Here is a 17,035-nt window from a genome sequence, read left to right as displayed (position 1 = left end):
TGAAAATCATTCATGTACATGGCAAACAACACTGGGCCCTGTGGAACCCCACTGGAAACAGATTTCCAGTCACAGAAACTTCCCTCTCCCATCATCCTCTGCTTCAAGCCTCTCAGCCAATTACGTGCCACTCTGCCTTGGATCCAATTGCCGCTTACTTTCTTGATCAGTTTGCCATGAGAGACCTCACCAGACGTCTTGCTAAAATCAATGGAGACTCCATCAATTGCGTAATCCCCAACAACACACCTGGACACACCCACAAAACATTCAGTCAAATTTGTCTAATACCACTGTCTGTGAACAAGACCACACTGACCACTCCAATTGATGCGCATTTCCCCGAGTGCAGATATATTCTGTTGCTCAGAATTCTTTGGAATAACTTCCCTACCACTGGGGTTAGCTGGTGATTTCCTGGTCTGCATCTTCCACTCTTTTTCATAATGGGGCAACATTATCAGTGCTCCAGGCTTCTGGAACCTCACCCATGGCCAGAGAGGATTTGAAGGTTAAAATAAAGAAGTGCGATTGCAGGAGAATTTCAGCAGGTCTGTTCCGATGTGGAGGCACCAGACTGGAAACATTGACTCTGCTTTCTTCCCACAGATACTGCTAGACCTGCTGCATTTCGCCAGCAGTTTTAGGGTTCGAAGGTTATTAACAGGGTCCCTGGTATCTCCTGCCTTGCCATGTCAACACCCTGCAATTCAGCAAATCTGGGCTTGTGAATTTATCCTCATTTTAAATCTGTGTCTACCTCCTCTCTCTCCCTCTTTCTCTATCTGTTAATTTCTTCTAATATTTCAAGGTCTTTCACCTTGTCCATACCTGTATCTATTGAGAAGACTGTGAGCTGTGCCCATGTCTTTTAGATCCACACACAGATTACCTCCATGGTGCCTAAAGGACCATCATCTTTCCCTAGTTATTGTCTTCTTTATTGTATCCTTGAAAACCCTTGTGGATTTTCCTTTTTTCTGCTGCTTTCCTAATTTCCCTTTTCCAGCTCGCTTCTGCAGTTTTATCCTCCTGTTGGGATTCTGTCGCTTTGAGTCCCCAGTATCGGTCATAAAGACAGGCTCCTGTTGTTGCAGGGACTGACAGGAATGGAAAACACGTCAAAGGAAAGAGTGAGTCCCTTCAGAGTCTCGGCTGAAAAACAGAAAGTCTTACTCCAGGAAACCACGAGGAGACGTGAGGCACAGTGTTTCTGGGAGGCCAGGATGATTTTGAGGAGCATTCACAGAAAGAATCATGGAATCCCGACAGTGTGGAAGCAGGCCATTCAGCCCATCAAGTCTGCACTAACCCTCCAAAGAGCATCCCATCTAAATCATCCTTGTAACCCTGCGTTTCCCATGGCTAGTCCACCTAACCTGCACATTTTTGGACTGTGGGAGCGCCCAGAGGAAACCCACGCAGACACGGGGAGAATGTGCAAATTCCACACAGACAGAGGCTCGAGGGTGGAATCGAACCTGGGACCCTGGCGCTGTGAGGCAGCAGCGCTTACCACTGAGCCGCGCATAAAAGTCCAAATCTTTATTGAATTCAAACTTGTCTGTCTGTCATGATGGGATTAAAATCCATGTGCCCATCACGTTATCCGGAGAGCTCCAGGTTTCTAATCCAAGTGACATTACCAGAACACCACTGCCTGCTCCAGGGATGACTATAGCTGGCCAGAGAAGTTAACACATTGGTGTCGGGTCCCAGGAATCTGGTCACAGTGCTACAAGAAGTTCAATCACTTCCTGCAGGTGAACAAGCTCAGTGAATGTATATACCCATGGTATTTCCAGTTCACCACATGACCAGACTCTCATATTGCTCAGTTCAGCCCCCTCACCCACCCATCTACACTCAGGCCCTGACATTCACCCCATCCTTTCCCCCAACACTCACATATAAACCTCACACCCACCCTGCTGCTCCATAAACAGAGCAGAAACAGAAATCTTCACCTAAACACTGTGCAACACAACAATGGCCATTTTTTTCCTCTCTTTTGCAGGGCAGTATGGGGGGGTATAATTGCAGGGAGAGCAGCAGAACCGACGGGGATAGTTACATCCTGCTGCAAGTGACCCAGAACACAGTGGCCCCTTGTGGCAGAGATTGGTGCTGCCCAGACCAGTCAAAATGATTCTGCATTGGACCTTCCAGAATTTTATTACACCGTTATCCTGCCATCTGACAGAAAATGCAAACTGCAGGTTGTGTGACCATGGACCCCTTTCTATCCAACTGCCCCTTCTCCCACTCCCCAGTCCCCTTGTTCATCTTCCAGAGCTTGTTTTCTCATTTCGGACTCCCAAGAACTTCTGCCAGGTCAATGTGAATCCTTATCAGGGACAGAGTGGATCCTCATGAGGGACCAAGTGTATCTCCATGAGGGATAGTGTGAATCTTCATGTAGGACAGAGTAGATCTTCATGAGGGACAGTGTGGATCCTCATGAGGAACACTATGGATCCTTATGAGGGACAAAGTGGATCTCATGGGGGATGGTCTGGATCTTCATGACAGAGATTTAACAATGATTAGTTGATTATACACTAAGGAGCTGTGGGCAGTTACACAGAAGCCTGACTAGCCTCGACTGAAGCACCAATGTGTTCTGCAGGTTATCACAGTGGGACATGTTACTGAGCTGGACTGAAGCTGCACTCTGACTTGGCGGGATACTGACTGGCAGTCACCAGCTCAGGTGCTGACACTACAGGGATTCTAAAGGCTAGAGCAGACCCAGGTCCAGCATGTGGGCTGCAGGCTGTTCAAGAGGGTGGGATAGATCATGTGTCCTCTCTCTAGAGTGTTACAGGTGATTCACATGAGGATTTCAATGGGGTAGTGTACAGGAAATGCCAATGGGCATGCACGATGAGGCGCACGTTGGTGTTAGAGGAGTCCAGCAGAGAGGATTGCTGCCAACTAGAAGACCATTCTTCCCTTCGTGTGAGTGGCAGCCCAAACCATGACTGCAGCTGTGGACAGAGCCATGATGCAGTGCCACAGTTTCCATTTCAGTACCAGCAGAACCCCTCGAACACCTCGCTGCTCTGGTGGGAGCTGTAATGGAGCTTGTGCAAGCTCAGCTAGATGAGTGTAGACTTCATTCACTGCCGCACGCTCTGGAAAGCCAGATCACCTCAGTCTCTCCCAACAGTCCAGCAATCTGGCCTGCTGGTGCTTGCTACCATTGCTGAGGCTGTGCTCTCTGGAGCAGCTGGGCTGCCATGGATAACAAACCTGCCATCCTCTCACAAGATGGCAGCACTTGTGTGATCACCTCTTCCATTCGGCCTCGCTGTTGCTGTCCATTCTGAGATGGTGCTGAGATCAGACCCACAGGGCCAAGGGGATGCTGTGATGGGATGTCGTAGAGTCATAGAAATATACAGCACAGAAACAGACCCTTCAGTCCAGCTCATCCACGCCGACCAGATATCCTAATCTAGTCCCACTTGCCAGCACTTGGCTCATATCCCCCCAAACCCTTCCTATTCATATACCCATCCAGATGCCTTGTAAGTGTTGTAATTGTACCAGCCTCCACCACTTCCTCTGGCAGCTCATTCTATATACGTACCACCCTCTGTGTGAAAACGTTGCCCCTTAGGTCCCTTTTAAATTTTTCCCATCTCACCCTAAACCTATGCCCTTGAGTTCTGGGCTCCCCCACCCTAGGGAAAGGACCTTGTCTACTTTACTGTATCATGGATGGATAGGAAGGTGGGACTTTGGGGAGAAACGACATCCTAAAGGAAGCAGAGCAAGGATCGATACAGGAAACATTCGCTTCTGTACAGGCTAGTCAGGCTTCTGTACAGGCTAGTCAGGCTTCTGTAAAGCTGTCTGTAGGTCCTTAAAATATAATCAATTAATTATTGTTTAAACCGACCACAAGATTGTTAGCAATGTAGGTTATATAATTACATAGATTATTCTAACCTTACATATATAGTTAATGAGCAGAGTAATGACTGTTTTTTAACAGACTGACCTACTGAGTGACAGAGTTCACTGGAGGCCTGTGTGATGCTTAGGTGTCACATGTTATCTTGATGTCCTAAAGGATCGTGCCTTTCGGGGATTTATATGGTAATAAAACAGACTCAGGAAGCGCCGTGCTGGAAGTGGGTGAACAAAGCACCATTGAAATATTTCTGCTAAATGACACCAAATCTATGAAGATTGCAGAGTTGAATTTCATATCGAGAGACTTTAGTCATGATAAAAGGCAGGTCTCAGTAAGTGCTCTGCGTATCAAGGATCTACATTGTCTGAACTGCAAGTGAAAACTCCCACACAGTTGTTGATAGTCAAGTAGTTAGATTGATTGATTGATTGGTTGTTGTCACATGCACTGGGATACAGTGAAAAGTGTTGTTTTGCATGCTCTACAGGCAGATCGTTCCATACAAAGTGCATCAGGGTAACAGAATACAGTGTTACAGCCACATTCAAGCTTTACCTGAGTCCAACTACCATACCCATCCATTTCCCAAAGGCAGCAAAGACAGCCCTGGTCATACACACAGCGCCTCGCAGTTCCTTCGGTGCTATTTCTCCAAGGTACAGGCCATGAGCGACTAATCCGATACCTTTTGCATAGAAACAGGATAGAGAACGTGCATCAGTAACAGCGGAGTGAGGTGGGCCAGTGAAACAGCTTACATTAAGTGAGTGGCACATGCAGTCTGATGTGGAGATAATGTGAGGTTATCCACGATGGGAGCAAAAACAGGAAGGCAGATGATTATCTGAATGGTGATAGATTGGGAAAGGGGGAGTTACAATGAAAACTGGGTATCCTTGTACATCAGTCACTGAGAGTAAACATCGCAGGAGCAGCAGGTGGTGAAGAGGATAAATGGTGTGTTGGTCTTCACAGCGAGAGGATTCAAGTACAGGAGCAGGAATATCTTGCTGCAATTATATCGGAGGAAGTGAGGACTGCAGATGCTGGAGATCAGAGTCGAAAGTGGGGTGCTGGAAAAGCACAGCCAGTCAGGCAGCATCTGAGGAGCAGGAGCGTCAACGTTTCAGGCATAAACCCTTCAATTCCTGACGAAGAGCTTGTGCCCGAAATGTTGATTCTCCTGCTCCTCGGATGCTGCCTGACTGGCTGTGCTTTTCCAGCACTACACTCCCAACTGCAATCATATAGGGCCTTGGTGAGACCACACCTGGAATATTGTGCACAGTTTGGGTCTCCTTATCTGGGGGAGGATGTTATGTTTATGGACGAAGTGTGACAAAGGTTTATCAGACTGACTCCTGGGAGGGCAGGACTGATGCATGAAGAGGGACTGAATTGGTTGGGATTATATTCACTGCAGTTCAGGAGAATAAGGGGGGGATCTCAGAGAAACCCATAAAATTCTAACAGGACTAGAATTTTAAACATAGGATAAACACAGGCAAGATGTTCCTGATGATCAGGGGTCACTCAGAACGAAGTGGTCACAGTCTAGGGATAAAGGGTAGGCCTTTAGGGCTGAGATAAGGAGAAATGTCTTCACCCACAGAGTGGGGAACCTGAGGAATTCTCTGCTACAGAAAGTGTTTGGGCCCAAAACATAGGATATTTTCAAGAGCGAGTTAGATGTAGTTCCTCAGGCTAAAAGAATCAAAAGGTATGGGGAGCAAGCAGGAAGAGGGGACTGATTTGGATGATCAACCATGATCATATTGAATGGTGGGCTAGGTTTGAGGGGTCAAATGGCCTACTCCTGCTCTAGTTTTCTATGTTTCAGTTCTTGCAGCCAGACGTAATGTCACTCGCTCATGCATGGTTTAAAGTTTTAAGGGAGACTGAGTGTGGTCAAGCTTCAATTGTGAGAATCGAGATAAATGTTCACCTTGCCCCTCAGATGTGAAAACAGGATCATCTGGTTCCTGGAGAAACAGCCCTATCGCTGGGTTCATGCGCGCAGTGTACCTAAAATTCAAGCTGTGTCTATAACTGGCATCTGATCCACAAATCCAGGTTTATACCCAGGAAATTCCAAACACCTACCCATAAAGGTTCAATGTGGTTTTTGAGGAAGATGCCTTAAGTTTTAAAAAGGGATGGTTTCTCCCCTCCCTGTACGGAAGTATTGCTAGGAACGCTGCCTATTAGGGAGGGTAGACCACACTGTTTCTCCCACTATTACTGCGAGGAAGTGCCAACTCAGCAGTGGGAGTACTAACCCTGGTAGAATTGCCTTTGGAGTGGGTTAATTCCGCATCCCAGTGGATATGTTGTGACAATGATATACATGACACGTTTATGTTTAGCCTCGTCGGTCATTGAGTATTTTTCATACGTGGAATCTAACTTCCTTTCAGACAATGTATTCAGCATCTGTGCTGGAAATTCTTATAAGTCAACAACCTTTGATTACTGACCCTTGTGACATGAAAACAATTTCTCCCCATTTACTCTTACCCCAAATAACCACAAGTTTTGATCTTTTCTGAGGTACTTCACTGACCCAATAATCTCCTCAGAGAATTAATATCCATCATAAAAGTTTTACACAGGAAAAAAAATAATTATTGAAATATTAGTCTTGATGCTGTTTGCTCTTTTTCCTATCGTGGAATTGTCTTCCTTCAGATTTGAGAATCAGTGACAGCTCTGACATTTTGCAGTCGAAATGATTTTTAAGGATCCATTTGCCACTGTTTATAGTTGTCTTAGAGGTCACTTTCCAGGGGTGCTTGACATAAAACTAGACGGGACAGCAAGTTGTGAGGAGGATGAAAGTTGGCTTGAACGCGATTCTGTCAACCCAAGTTCACGAGCTAGAAGGTGACCGATAGAATTTCATGTGAAGCAATGTCAAGGTACACAAACTTTGGCAGAATACTTCTTGACTGAGAGGTTAGGAAGGTCTGGTGTCCAAAGGGACCTGGGTGTACTTGTTTATGAGTCACGGAAGGTAAATGCAGATGCAGCAGGCAGTTGGGAATGTAAATGATATGTTGGCCTTCGTCACAACAGGATTTCAGGATAGAAGTAAAGCTGGCTCCCTTTAAGGCGAGTTGGTGATATTGTGGCATTGTCACGAGGTTAACAATCCAAAGACCCTTGCTAGTGTTTTAGAATCAAATCCCACCAAGACAAAATTCGAATTAAATATTAAAAATCCGAAATAAAATGTTAGCTTAATGACGACCATTGCTGATTATCATAAAAATCCAATCAGTTCATTCATGTTCTTGAGGGAAGGAAACCTGCTGTGCTGGCCTAGTCTGGCCTAGGTGTGATCCACAGCAATGTTGGCTATCAACTGCCCCTGGGCAATCAGGGATGGATAGTTGATGACACATTGCATGAACAAATTTATTAACAACTCTATCATTTTGTGAGAGTGCACTTGGAGAGTTTTGGTCTCCTGACCTAAGGAAGGATATATTTGCCGTAGTAGGAGCACCACAAAGAGACAAGGAGGAGAGACTTACTCTGTATTCACTAGAAGAATGAGAGATGATCTTATTGAAACTCCAACAATTCTTCCAGTGTCTGACAGGATGACTGTAGAAGAGAGTGCCCCTGCTGGACTGCTGAGTCCAGAGGTCAAAACAATGACTGCAGATGCTGGAAACCAGATTCTAGATTATTGGTGCTGGAAAAGCACAGCAATTCAGGCAGCATCCAAGGAGCAGTAAAATCGACGTTTCGGGCAAAAGCCCTTCATCAGGAAGAGAAGCAGAGAGCCTGAAGCGTGGAGAGATAAGCTAGAGGAGGGTGGGGGTGGGGAGAAAGTAGCGTAGAGTAGGAAATGACCTGGGATTTGCAGTGAGAGAGGGACTCCCTGAGATTCTTGTAGAGAGAGGAGAAAACCATCTTCAAGCCAGGCATCCTTGCAAGAGGATTCGCAGTAGGGTTAAAATCAACTAGGTAAAAACAATGACTGCAGATGCTGGAAACCAGATTCTGGATTAGTGGGTGCTGGAAGAGCACAGCAGTTCAGGCAGCATCCGATGCTTCGGGCCTGATGAAGAGCTTTTGCTCGAAACGTCAATTTTACTGCTCCTGAAGTGCTGAGTCCAGAGACAGGACCATAATCTCAGAATAAGTGCCGGACCATTTAAGACCCAGAATGAAGAGGAATTTTCCAGAGGGTGGTGAATCTTTGGAGTACACTACCCCACAAGTCTGTGGAAGCTCAGTCATTGAACAATTTCAAGACAGAAATCAATGGATCACTGTAGACCAATGACACTGGGCAGGTATAGGGAGACAGTGCAGGAAAGTGGCCTTAACAAGGCGGCACAGTGCCTCAGTGGTTAGCACTGCTGCCTCATAGTGCCAGGGACCCGGGTTTGATTCCACTCTCGGTGACTGTCCGTGTGGAGTTTACATATTCTCCCCAGCGTCTGAGTGGGCTTTCTTCTGGGTGCTCCGATTTCCTCCCACAGTCCAAAGATGTGCAGGCTAGGTGGATCGGCCATGCAAAATTGCCCATCGTGGCCAGGGATGTTCAGGTTGGATGCACTGGCTGTGGGAAATGCAGGGTTACAGGGATAGGGGCAGGGTTGGGGTGGGAAACTCTTCAGAGGTTCATGTGGGCTGAGTGGCCTGCTATCACACTATAGGGATTCCATTCAAAGCTAATAATTAGCCATGTTTTATTGAAAGACTTGAGGAGCTGAAGGGCCTGTTTCTGTGGATGTTAATACTCCCGTCAGCTAGTTCTCAAAGAAGATATAGTTCTTCCTCCGAGTGCCTTGACTAATATTCCTACCTCACCTGGTACAATCCCTATCAACAAACAAAGTCTTGTGATTTTTTATTGTTTGGTTTATGTGCTGCCTGATCAAATGATATAGCACGTTGACAGTAAAGTACTAAATACCAAAAAGCTGGTGGTTAAAAAGAGCTGCAGGAATGTCTCCCGGTCCAACATACCCAACATGGGGATGTTAATCATTCCCTAACCAGCTCCATGAGCCTGGTGTTTTTGACACCAGGCATTCACACAGACCTTGACCATTGCAGGAAAGTCCCACCAGCACAGGGGGAAACACCTCAGGAGTATTTCAAGGATACACCAGAGTATATCCTCAATCAAAGTCATGGGAGACTTATGTCTGAAGGTTAATTCAGGAAGGTTGATGATTGTGAGGGAATGAAGAAGAGGTGTCAGAGAGAGGGCACCTACACCCAAACCCTTTCTCCATCTGTCCCTTTCAAGAACATCCTGCCCCTCATGGGACAGAGTTTGAAGATCACACAATAAACTTCTCTCAGCCAAATCGGGAAAGCAACACATTCATGATCTCTGCCGAAGAAGATATACAGAATTGTTCTGACTGTAACGTGGACGTATTGTTTATTGTTTCCAGCTCCACATGCCATTGCATGACGGAACTGGCTGTTTCTGTCGAACAGCGATGTTCTCCATGGGTGGGAACTGGAGCAGATTGGAAGGATACATGAATCGATAGCTGAAGTGGGTCTTCGGGCATGGTCTGTCATTTACTAAGACCGTGGTTGGTCTGACTGCTGCATTGACACCGTTTTCGTGGTGTCCTCATGCCCTTAACACCTGATGCCCCTTTCAACCAAACATTTCTGTACTTCAACTTTTAATATGCTCAATACCAGCCTCTACTACTTTCCGGGGAAGAGAATTCCAACCAACAGCCCTCTGAGAAGAAATATTTCCCTTCATCTCAGTCTTGACTGAGGGATTCCTCATTTTTAAACTATGCCTCCCACAAGCAGAAATGTGCTTGGAGCATTGTCCATGTCAAGGATCTTCAGGATCTTATTCAAGATGACCTCTCACTCTTCTAAACCTTCTACTGCTGTAACCTGTTCAACTCCTCCATACAGTCATAGAGTCACACAGCATGGAAACAGACCCTTCGGTCCTACCAGTCCACGCTGACCATTATCCCAAGCTAACCTATTCATGTACTTATCCAAATGTTTTTTAAACATTGTAATTGTAACCACATTCACCACTTTCTCAGGAAGTTCATTCCACAACGGAACCACGCTCTGTATAAAAAAAATTGCCTCTTATGTCTTTTTTATATGTCATTACCTCATCACCTTAAAAATGTGCCCCCAGTCTTGAAATCCCTCATCCTAGGGAAAAGGGAACTATTATTAACTCTATCTATACCTCTCCTTAGTTTATAAACTGCGATGAGATGACCGCTCAACCTCCTACACTCCAGTGAAAAAGGTCCCAGCCTATTCAGCCTTTCTTTGTAAGTCAAACCTTCCCTACCCAGCAACGTCCTGGTAAACCTCCTCCTGAACCCTCTCCACTTGAGATAATCCTTTCATCCCAGCAATCAGTCAGGTGAACTGTCTCTAAATACCAGCGAAGGAGGAAAAGAACTGTAAACAGTGCTCTATGTACGGTCTTACGTGGGCTTATATTGTGGCAGCAATATAAGTTCCTTACCTTCATATACAACCTGCCTGGCAAGTTGTTGGGAATGAATATATATATATGGATTATGAGGATTAGAAATGGGACATTTGAACATTACTGGCTTGATCATGTGATTTCTTGGAACTGACAAGTCAAAAGGTTAGAGGTGAATATGGTTTATCAGCCATCCACAAAGGAAAAATGAATTTGGTGAACTCATGGGTATCAAGATCTTAAGGAATGTTGGAGCCAGAATTTTACATCTGTATTTTCCCCAACACGTTCCCAAATTTTGCTCTTTGATTTCTGCCCACAATGCATACCAGCTCCTTACCGATATTAATTCCATACAGAAATCTTCCCAGCACAATCATCTCGAATGACCTAGCCATTTTGCTGAAGCCCATTATTAGTGCAGCCACAATCGCTACAACGCTATTACAGAGCAGAGATTTCTTTCTGAAACACAAATGTGCCGATTTAGTTGGATGTGTTCTGAACAATTACTATCTTTACTAAGTAACAAGGAATAATAATTAATCTTGCACACTCAGCAAAATACAGTATCCAAGTCCTCTTCCACGGAGTTTCAGCAATAATCAAACAAGATAAATAATCAGTCAAAAGCAGCTCAGAATTAGTTTATCATTCACATCTCTGAAATGTGCATAGTCAAAATGAATACCACCCAATTGAAACTACCTGCTGAATGTTTACTACACAGCACAGTGGACTTATTCACTCACCGTTCTTTATTATACAGGGGATCAGTTAGTTTAGTTGCCTGGACAGCAGGCTACTGACAAAAAAGAGATGCCAACGGCCAAATTCCCTCACGGGCTCAGGTTACCATGAAAGTCCCACCTTAAGTGTGCACTGCAGGGCAAGAGTTATAGCTGGGGGCAGGGAAATTATGATGCGGTGAGGCATGACTTAGGATGTGTGGATTGGAAAAACAGGCTTCAAGAGAAGAATACTAATGATATGTGGAGATTGTTCAAGGAACAGCTACTGAGTGTCCTTGATAAGTATGTACCAGTCAGGCATGGAGTTAAGGGTCTTGTGAAGGAGCCGTGGTTTAATAAGGAATTGGAGTCCCTTGTGAAAGGGAAGAAGGCGGCATATGTAAAGATGAGGCGTGAAGGTTCAGTTGGGGCGATTGAGAGTTATAAGGTAGCCAGGAAGGACCTAAAGTGAGAGCTAAGAGCAGCGAGAAGGGGACATGAAAAGTCCTTAGCTGGTAGGATTAGGGAAAATCCAAAGGCTTTCTATAGGTATGTCAGGAATAAAAGGATGACTAGGGTAGGTATCGGTCTAGTCAAGGATAGTAGTGGGAAGTTGTGCGTGGAGGCGGAGGAGATTGGAGAGACACTAAATCAATACTTTTCGTCAGTATTCACTCAGGAACAGGACACTGTTGCTGGTGTGAATATTGAGTCACAAGTGATTAGAATGGATGGCATTGAAGTATGTAGGGAAGAGGTTTTGGGAATACTGGAAAGGATGAAAATAGATAAGTCTCCTGGGCCTGATGGCATTTATCCTAGGATCCTCTGGGAAGCTAGGGAGGAGATAGCAGAGCCATTGGCCTGGATTTTTATGTTGTCATTGTCAACGGGAATAGTACCAGAAGACTGGAGGATGGCGAATGTGGTCCCCTTGTTCAAGAAGGGGAGTAGGGATAGCCCGAGTAACTATAGGCCAGTGAGTCTGACTTCTGTGGTGGGCAAAGTCTTAGAGAGAATTGTAAGGGATAAGATTTATGAACATCTGGATAGGAATAACGTGATCAAGGATAGTCAGCATGGTTTTGTGAAGGGCAGGTCGTGCCTCACAAACCTTATTGAGTTCTTTGAGCAGGTGACTAAGGAGGTGGACGAGGGTAAAGCAGTAGATGTTGTGTATATGGATTTTAGTAAGGCGTTCGATAAGGTACCCCATGGTAGGCTAATGCAAAAACTACGAAGGAATGGCATTGAGGGTGCATTAGAGGTTTGGATTAGAAATTGGCTGGCTGGAAGGAGACAGAGGGTAGTAGTTGATGGTATAGGTTCATCTTGGAGTGCAGTTACTAGCGGTGTACCTCAAGGATCTGTTTTGGGACCATTGCTTTTTGTTATCTTTATAAATGATCTAGAGGAGGGGCTTGAAAGCTGGGTGAGTAAGTTTGCGGATGACACAAAAGTCGGTGGAGTTGTGGATAGTGAGGAAGGATGTGGCAGGTTACAGCGGGATATAGACAAGTTGCAAAGCTGGGCAGAAAGGTGGCAAATGGAATTCAATGTAGCTAAGTGTGAAGTCATTCACTTTGGTAGGAGTAACAAGATGATGGATTACTGGGCTAATGGTAGGCTACTTGGTAGTGTGGATGAGAAGAGGGATCTTGGTGTCCATGTACACAGATCTCTGAAAGTTGCCACCCAGGTAAATAGTGCTGTGAGGAAGGCATATGGTGTACTGGGCTTTATTGGCAGAGGAATTGAGTTCCGGAGTCCTGAGGTCATGTTGCAGTTGTATAAGACTCTGGTGCGGCCTCATCTGGAGTATTGTGTGCAGTTTTGGTCGCCATACTATAGGAAGGATGTGGAGGCATTGGAACGAGTGCAGAGGAGGTTTACCAGAATGTTGCCTGGTATGGTAGGAAAATCGTATGAGGAAAGACTGAGGCACTTGGGGCTGTTCTCATTGGAGAAAAGAAGGTTTAGGGGAGATTTGATAGAAGTGTATAAGATGATTAGGGGTTTAGATAGGGTTGACACTGAGAACCTTTTACCGCTAATGGAGTCAGCTGTTACAAGGGGACACAGCTTTAAATTAAGGGGTGGAAGGTATAGGACAGATGTTAGGGGTAGATTCTTTACACAGCAGGTTGTGAGTTCATGGAATGCCCTGCCCGTATCAGTGGTGAACTCTCCTTCTTTATGGTCATTTAAGCGGGCATTGGATAGGCATGTGGAAGTTATTGGGCTAGTGTAGGTTAGGTAGGATTCGGTCGGCGCAACATTGAGGGCCGAAGGGCCTGTACTGTGCTGTATTTTTCTATGTTCTATGTTCTCAATTTTGCCCATTGTCTGAGGCATGATGACCCTGAGGCAGGTTATACCAGCACCAGTCATCTCTCTCTAGTGAGAGGGCAGCTCAAAGGTTTGCAGATGACTCAGAAATAGGTGGGAAGGCAAGTGGTGAGAATGACACAAAGAGTCTGCAGGGGGATGTGGGACAGGTTAAGCAAGTGAACACAAACTTGGGAGATCGAATATAATGTGGGCGAATGTGAATCTATGCACTTTGGCAGGAAGAATAGAGGAGATGAATATTGTTTAAATTGAGAAGGATCTCAAAAAGCTTCAGGACAGAGGAATTTGGAAGTTCTTATCCATAGCATCCAAGTTCAGCGATTAATAAGGAAGGCAAATGGGAAGAATGGTGACCTTTATTTCAAAGGGAATGGAGTATAAAAACAGGAATGTTTACTAAAACTACTCAGGCCACAGCTGGAATACCGAACTGTGAACAGTGTTGGGCCCTTTATCCAAGAGAAGATCTCCTGGCATTGGAGGCAGTCCAAGGAAGGCCCACTTGGCTGATACCAGGTATGGAGGGACTTTTTTCTAATGAGAGATTGAGTAGATTGCACATTGAAATATAGGAGGATGATAGGTGATCTGGGAGAACTTAATAAGGTAGATGAAGGAAGATTGTTTCTCCTTGTGGGAGAGACCAGCAGCAGAGGGTATAATTTCAGAATAAGGGGTCACACCTTTAACACAGAGAAGGGGAGAGCTTTCTTCTCCCAGAGAGTAGTCAAGCTGTGGAATTCTTTCCCTCATAGGCCTGGTAAGGTTGGGTCGTTAAGAATATTGAAGGCTGAGACAGACTTTTAATCAGTCAAGGAATCAAGGTGGCACGGTGGCACAGTGGTTAGCACTGCTGCCTCACAGCGCCAGAGACCCGGGTTCAATTCCTGACTCAGGCGACTGACTGTGTGGAGTTTGCATGTTCTCCCCGTGTCTGCGTGGGTTTCCTCCCACAGTCCAAAGATGTGCAGGTCGGGTGAATTGGCCATGCTAAATTGCCCATAGTGTTAGGTAAAGGGGTAAATGTAGGGGTATGGGTGGGTTGCGCTTCGGCGGGTCAGTGTGGACTTGTTGGGCCGAAGGGCCTGTTTCCACACTGTAAGTAATCTAATCTAATCAAGGATAATGGGGGAAAGGCAGAAAAATGAAGTTCAGAATTAGCAGAGCAGCCATGATCTCACTGAGTGGTGGAGCAGACTAGATAAGCTGAGTCTGCTCCTACATCTTATCAAATGATAAGTTCCTATGTCCAATTCGAACAAGTTACAAAAAGAGACAGTTACATAGCCAGCAGTCCTGTACTTCGTAGCACAGATTGATTGCCATTGTTCCTACCTTCCATACTTCAGTGTTAAAACAGCAGCAATTTGTGCTCCGACCAGCCCTCCGACAGGGTATACAGCTACAATGAAGGACCACACAAGCATCAAGAAATATTCCTGCAGTGGTGTTTCATATCTCTCAATCCATGTTTCATTGATGAAGTTCTTAATATGCTGCAAGAATGAACAGAAGGTAACATCTAACATCACACTCAGAAATATTTTTTGAAGAGCTTTAGCAGAATTGAGATTGTGAGCGTCAGCATGTCAGAGAATGTGTGAGTGTAGGTGTGTAAGTATCTGTCAGTGTGTAAGTGTCAGTCAGTGTGTAACTGTCAGTGTGTGTGTTAGTCAGTGTGTAACTGTCAGTGTGTGAGTGTAGTTTTTGAGTGTGTCTGTGTGTAACTGCGAGTGTCTTTCAGTGTGTGAGCGTTAGTCAGTGTGTAACTGTGTGTGAGTGTAGTTTTTGAGTGTGTCAGTGTGTAACTGCGAATGTCTTTCAGTGTGTGAGTGTTAGTCAGTGTGTAACTGTGTGTGTCAGTTTTTGAGTGTGTCACTGTGTAACTATCAGTGTGTGTGTCTGTCAGTGTGTAACGTCGATGTATGAGCATCTGTCAGGGTGTGACTGTCAGCAGTTGAAAATTGTGTGCAGTATTTGTAATACGGGTATTGGGATGCTCAGGCGTTTTTCTTACCTCTGATGGTGGATTGATGGCAGATATATTGAACCCAAACTGGAAACTCCCACCAATCCCCACAGAGAAGATGAAGAATATAAACTTCCTTCTATGGAGCTGCAAAATGAAACAGAAAGGATTGATGAAAATAAAATAACACGGTTTAAGAATGCACAGCCGCAATTATAAAACAGAAACTTTCCAGGGTCTGTGACAAAGTGCTGTCACCCAGCCGAGTGTAATGACCATCAGTAAATAGAAAATCTATTTGTGTGTCTGTTAATGGAAGCTCCCTGCTCTTTCTCCTTTAGTTCAGTCACAGAGCAGTCCAATATTGATCGGTATCACAGGTAGGGTCAGCATGGAGAGAGCTGACCGGGGCTTTTGTGGCAGCAGACGGGATTTCAGGATGGCGTGTTGCCTTCCTGGTGCCAAGATTAAAGATATCACAGACAGAGTGCAGGAAATCCTCAAGGGCGAAGGTGAAGAGCTAAAGGTGGTGGTACATGTCGGCACAAATGATGTCGGGAAGAAGAGGAGGAACATACTACAGCGGGACTTCGGAGAACTAGGAAGAAGGCTGAAGAGCAAGATGTCCAGGGTGGTTATCTCCGGTTTGCTTCCAGGTCCTCAGACTGGAGAGGCCAGGAACAGGAAGATAAGGGACTTGAACGTGTGGCTGGGGAACTGGTGCAGGAAGCAAGGATTTAAATTCTTGGATCACTGGGGTGTGTTTTGTGGTTAGCATAAATTATACAAGAGAGATGGTTTGCACCTGAATAGGTTAGGGACCAGCATTCTGGCAGGCAGGTTTGATTAGATTAGATTACTTACAGTGTGGAAACAGGCCCTTCGACCCGCCGAAGCACAACCCACCCATACCCCTACATTTACCCCTTTTACCTAACACTACGGGCAATTTAGAATGGCCAATTCACCTAACCTGCACATCTTTGGACTGTGGGAGGAAACCGGAGCACCCAGAGGAAACCCATGCAGACACGGGGAGAACGTGCAAACTCCAAACTCCTTACCTGAGGTGGGAATTGAACCCAGGTCTCTTGGTGCTGTGAGGTAGCAGTGCTAACCACTGTGCCACTGTGCCGCCCACCACTACAACACTACTACATTTAAACTAAGTAGCGGGGGGGAGGGGACAAACTGGATGTTTAAGAAGGAAATTGAAGGGAAAGTTAGAACAAGGGAAGTCAAGAAAGACAACTGTATCAATGAGGCAGAAAACTCAGAAAGGGATCATGCTCAGGTTGAGTGAAATAGGAGTTGATGGGAAGGGTGAGGGCTGTAACAAATTAAAAATACTATATGTGAATGCACGAAGCATTAGAAATAAGATGGATGAGCTTGAGGCTCTTTTGGAAATTGGCAGATACGATATTGTGGGGATAACTGAGACGTGGCTTCAAGTGGACAAGGCCTGGGAAATGAATATTCAAGGCTACACGTGCTTTCGTAAAGGCAGACTGATGGGCAGAGGGGGTGGGGTGGCCTTGTTGGTAAGGGATGATATTCAGTCCCTTGCGCGGGGGGGACCTAGAATCAGGGGA

At 45.5% G+C, this 17,035-nt stretch overlaps 1 protein-coding gene across 1 annotated transcript in view; it reads right to left on the bottom strand.

Annotated features, from left to right (window-relative positions):
* LOC132827475 (solute carrier family 2, facilitated glucose transporter member 11-like) overlaps positions 1-17,035 on the bottom strand; it is a 73,740-nt gene that overhangs the window by 36,504 nt on the left and 20,201 nt on the right. The window contains exons 2-5 of the mRNA XM_060844163.1: positions 15,489-15,587; positions 14,807-14,967; positions 10,729-10,853; positions 4,481-4,610 (exon numbers count right to left, since the gene is read on the bottom strand). Of these exons, the coding sequence (XP_060700146.1) occupies positions 4,481-4,610; positions 10,729-10,853; positions 14,807-14,967; positions 15,489-15,587 (515 nt within the window). The remainder of the gene's footprint in view (positions 1-4,480; positions 4,611-10,728; positions 10,854-14,806; positions 14,968-15,488; positions 15,588-17,035) is intronic.

Source organism: Hemiscyllium ocellatum, chromosome 24 (assembly GCF_020745735.1).
Source record: "Hemiscyllium ocellatum isolate sHemOce1 chromosome 24, sHemOce1.pat.X.cur, whole genome shotgun sequence".
Taxonomy (NCBI): domain Eukaryota; kingdom Metazoa; phylum Chordata; class Chondrichthyes; order Orectolobiformes; family Hemiscylliidae; genus Hemiscyllium; species Hemiscyllium ocellatum.
Note: the sequence above shows the minus strand (reverse complement) of the source record. Positions and strands in the feature narration are given on the sequence as shown.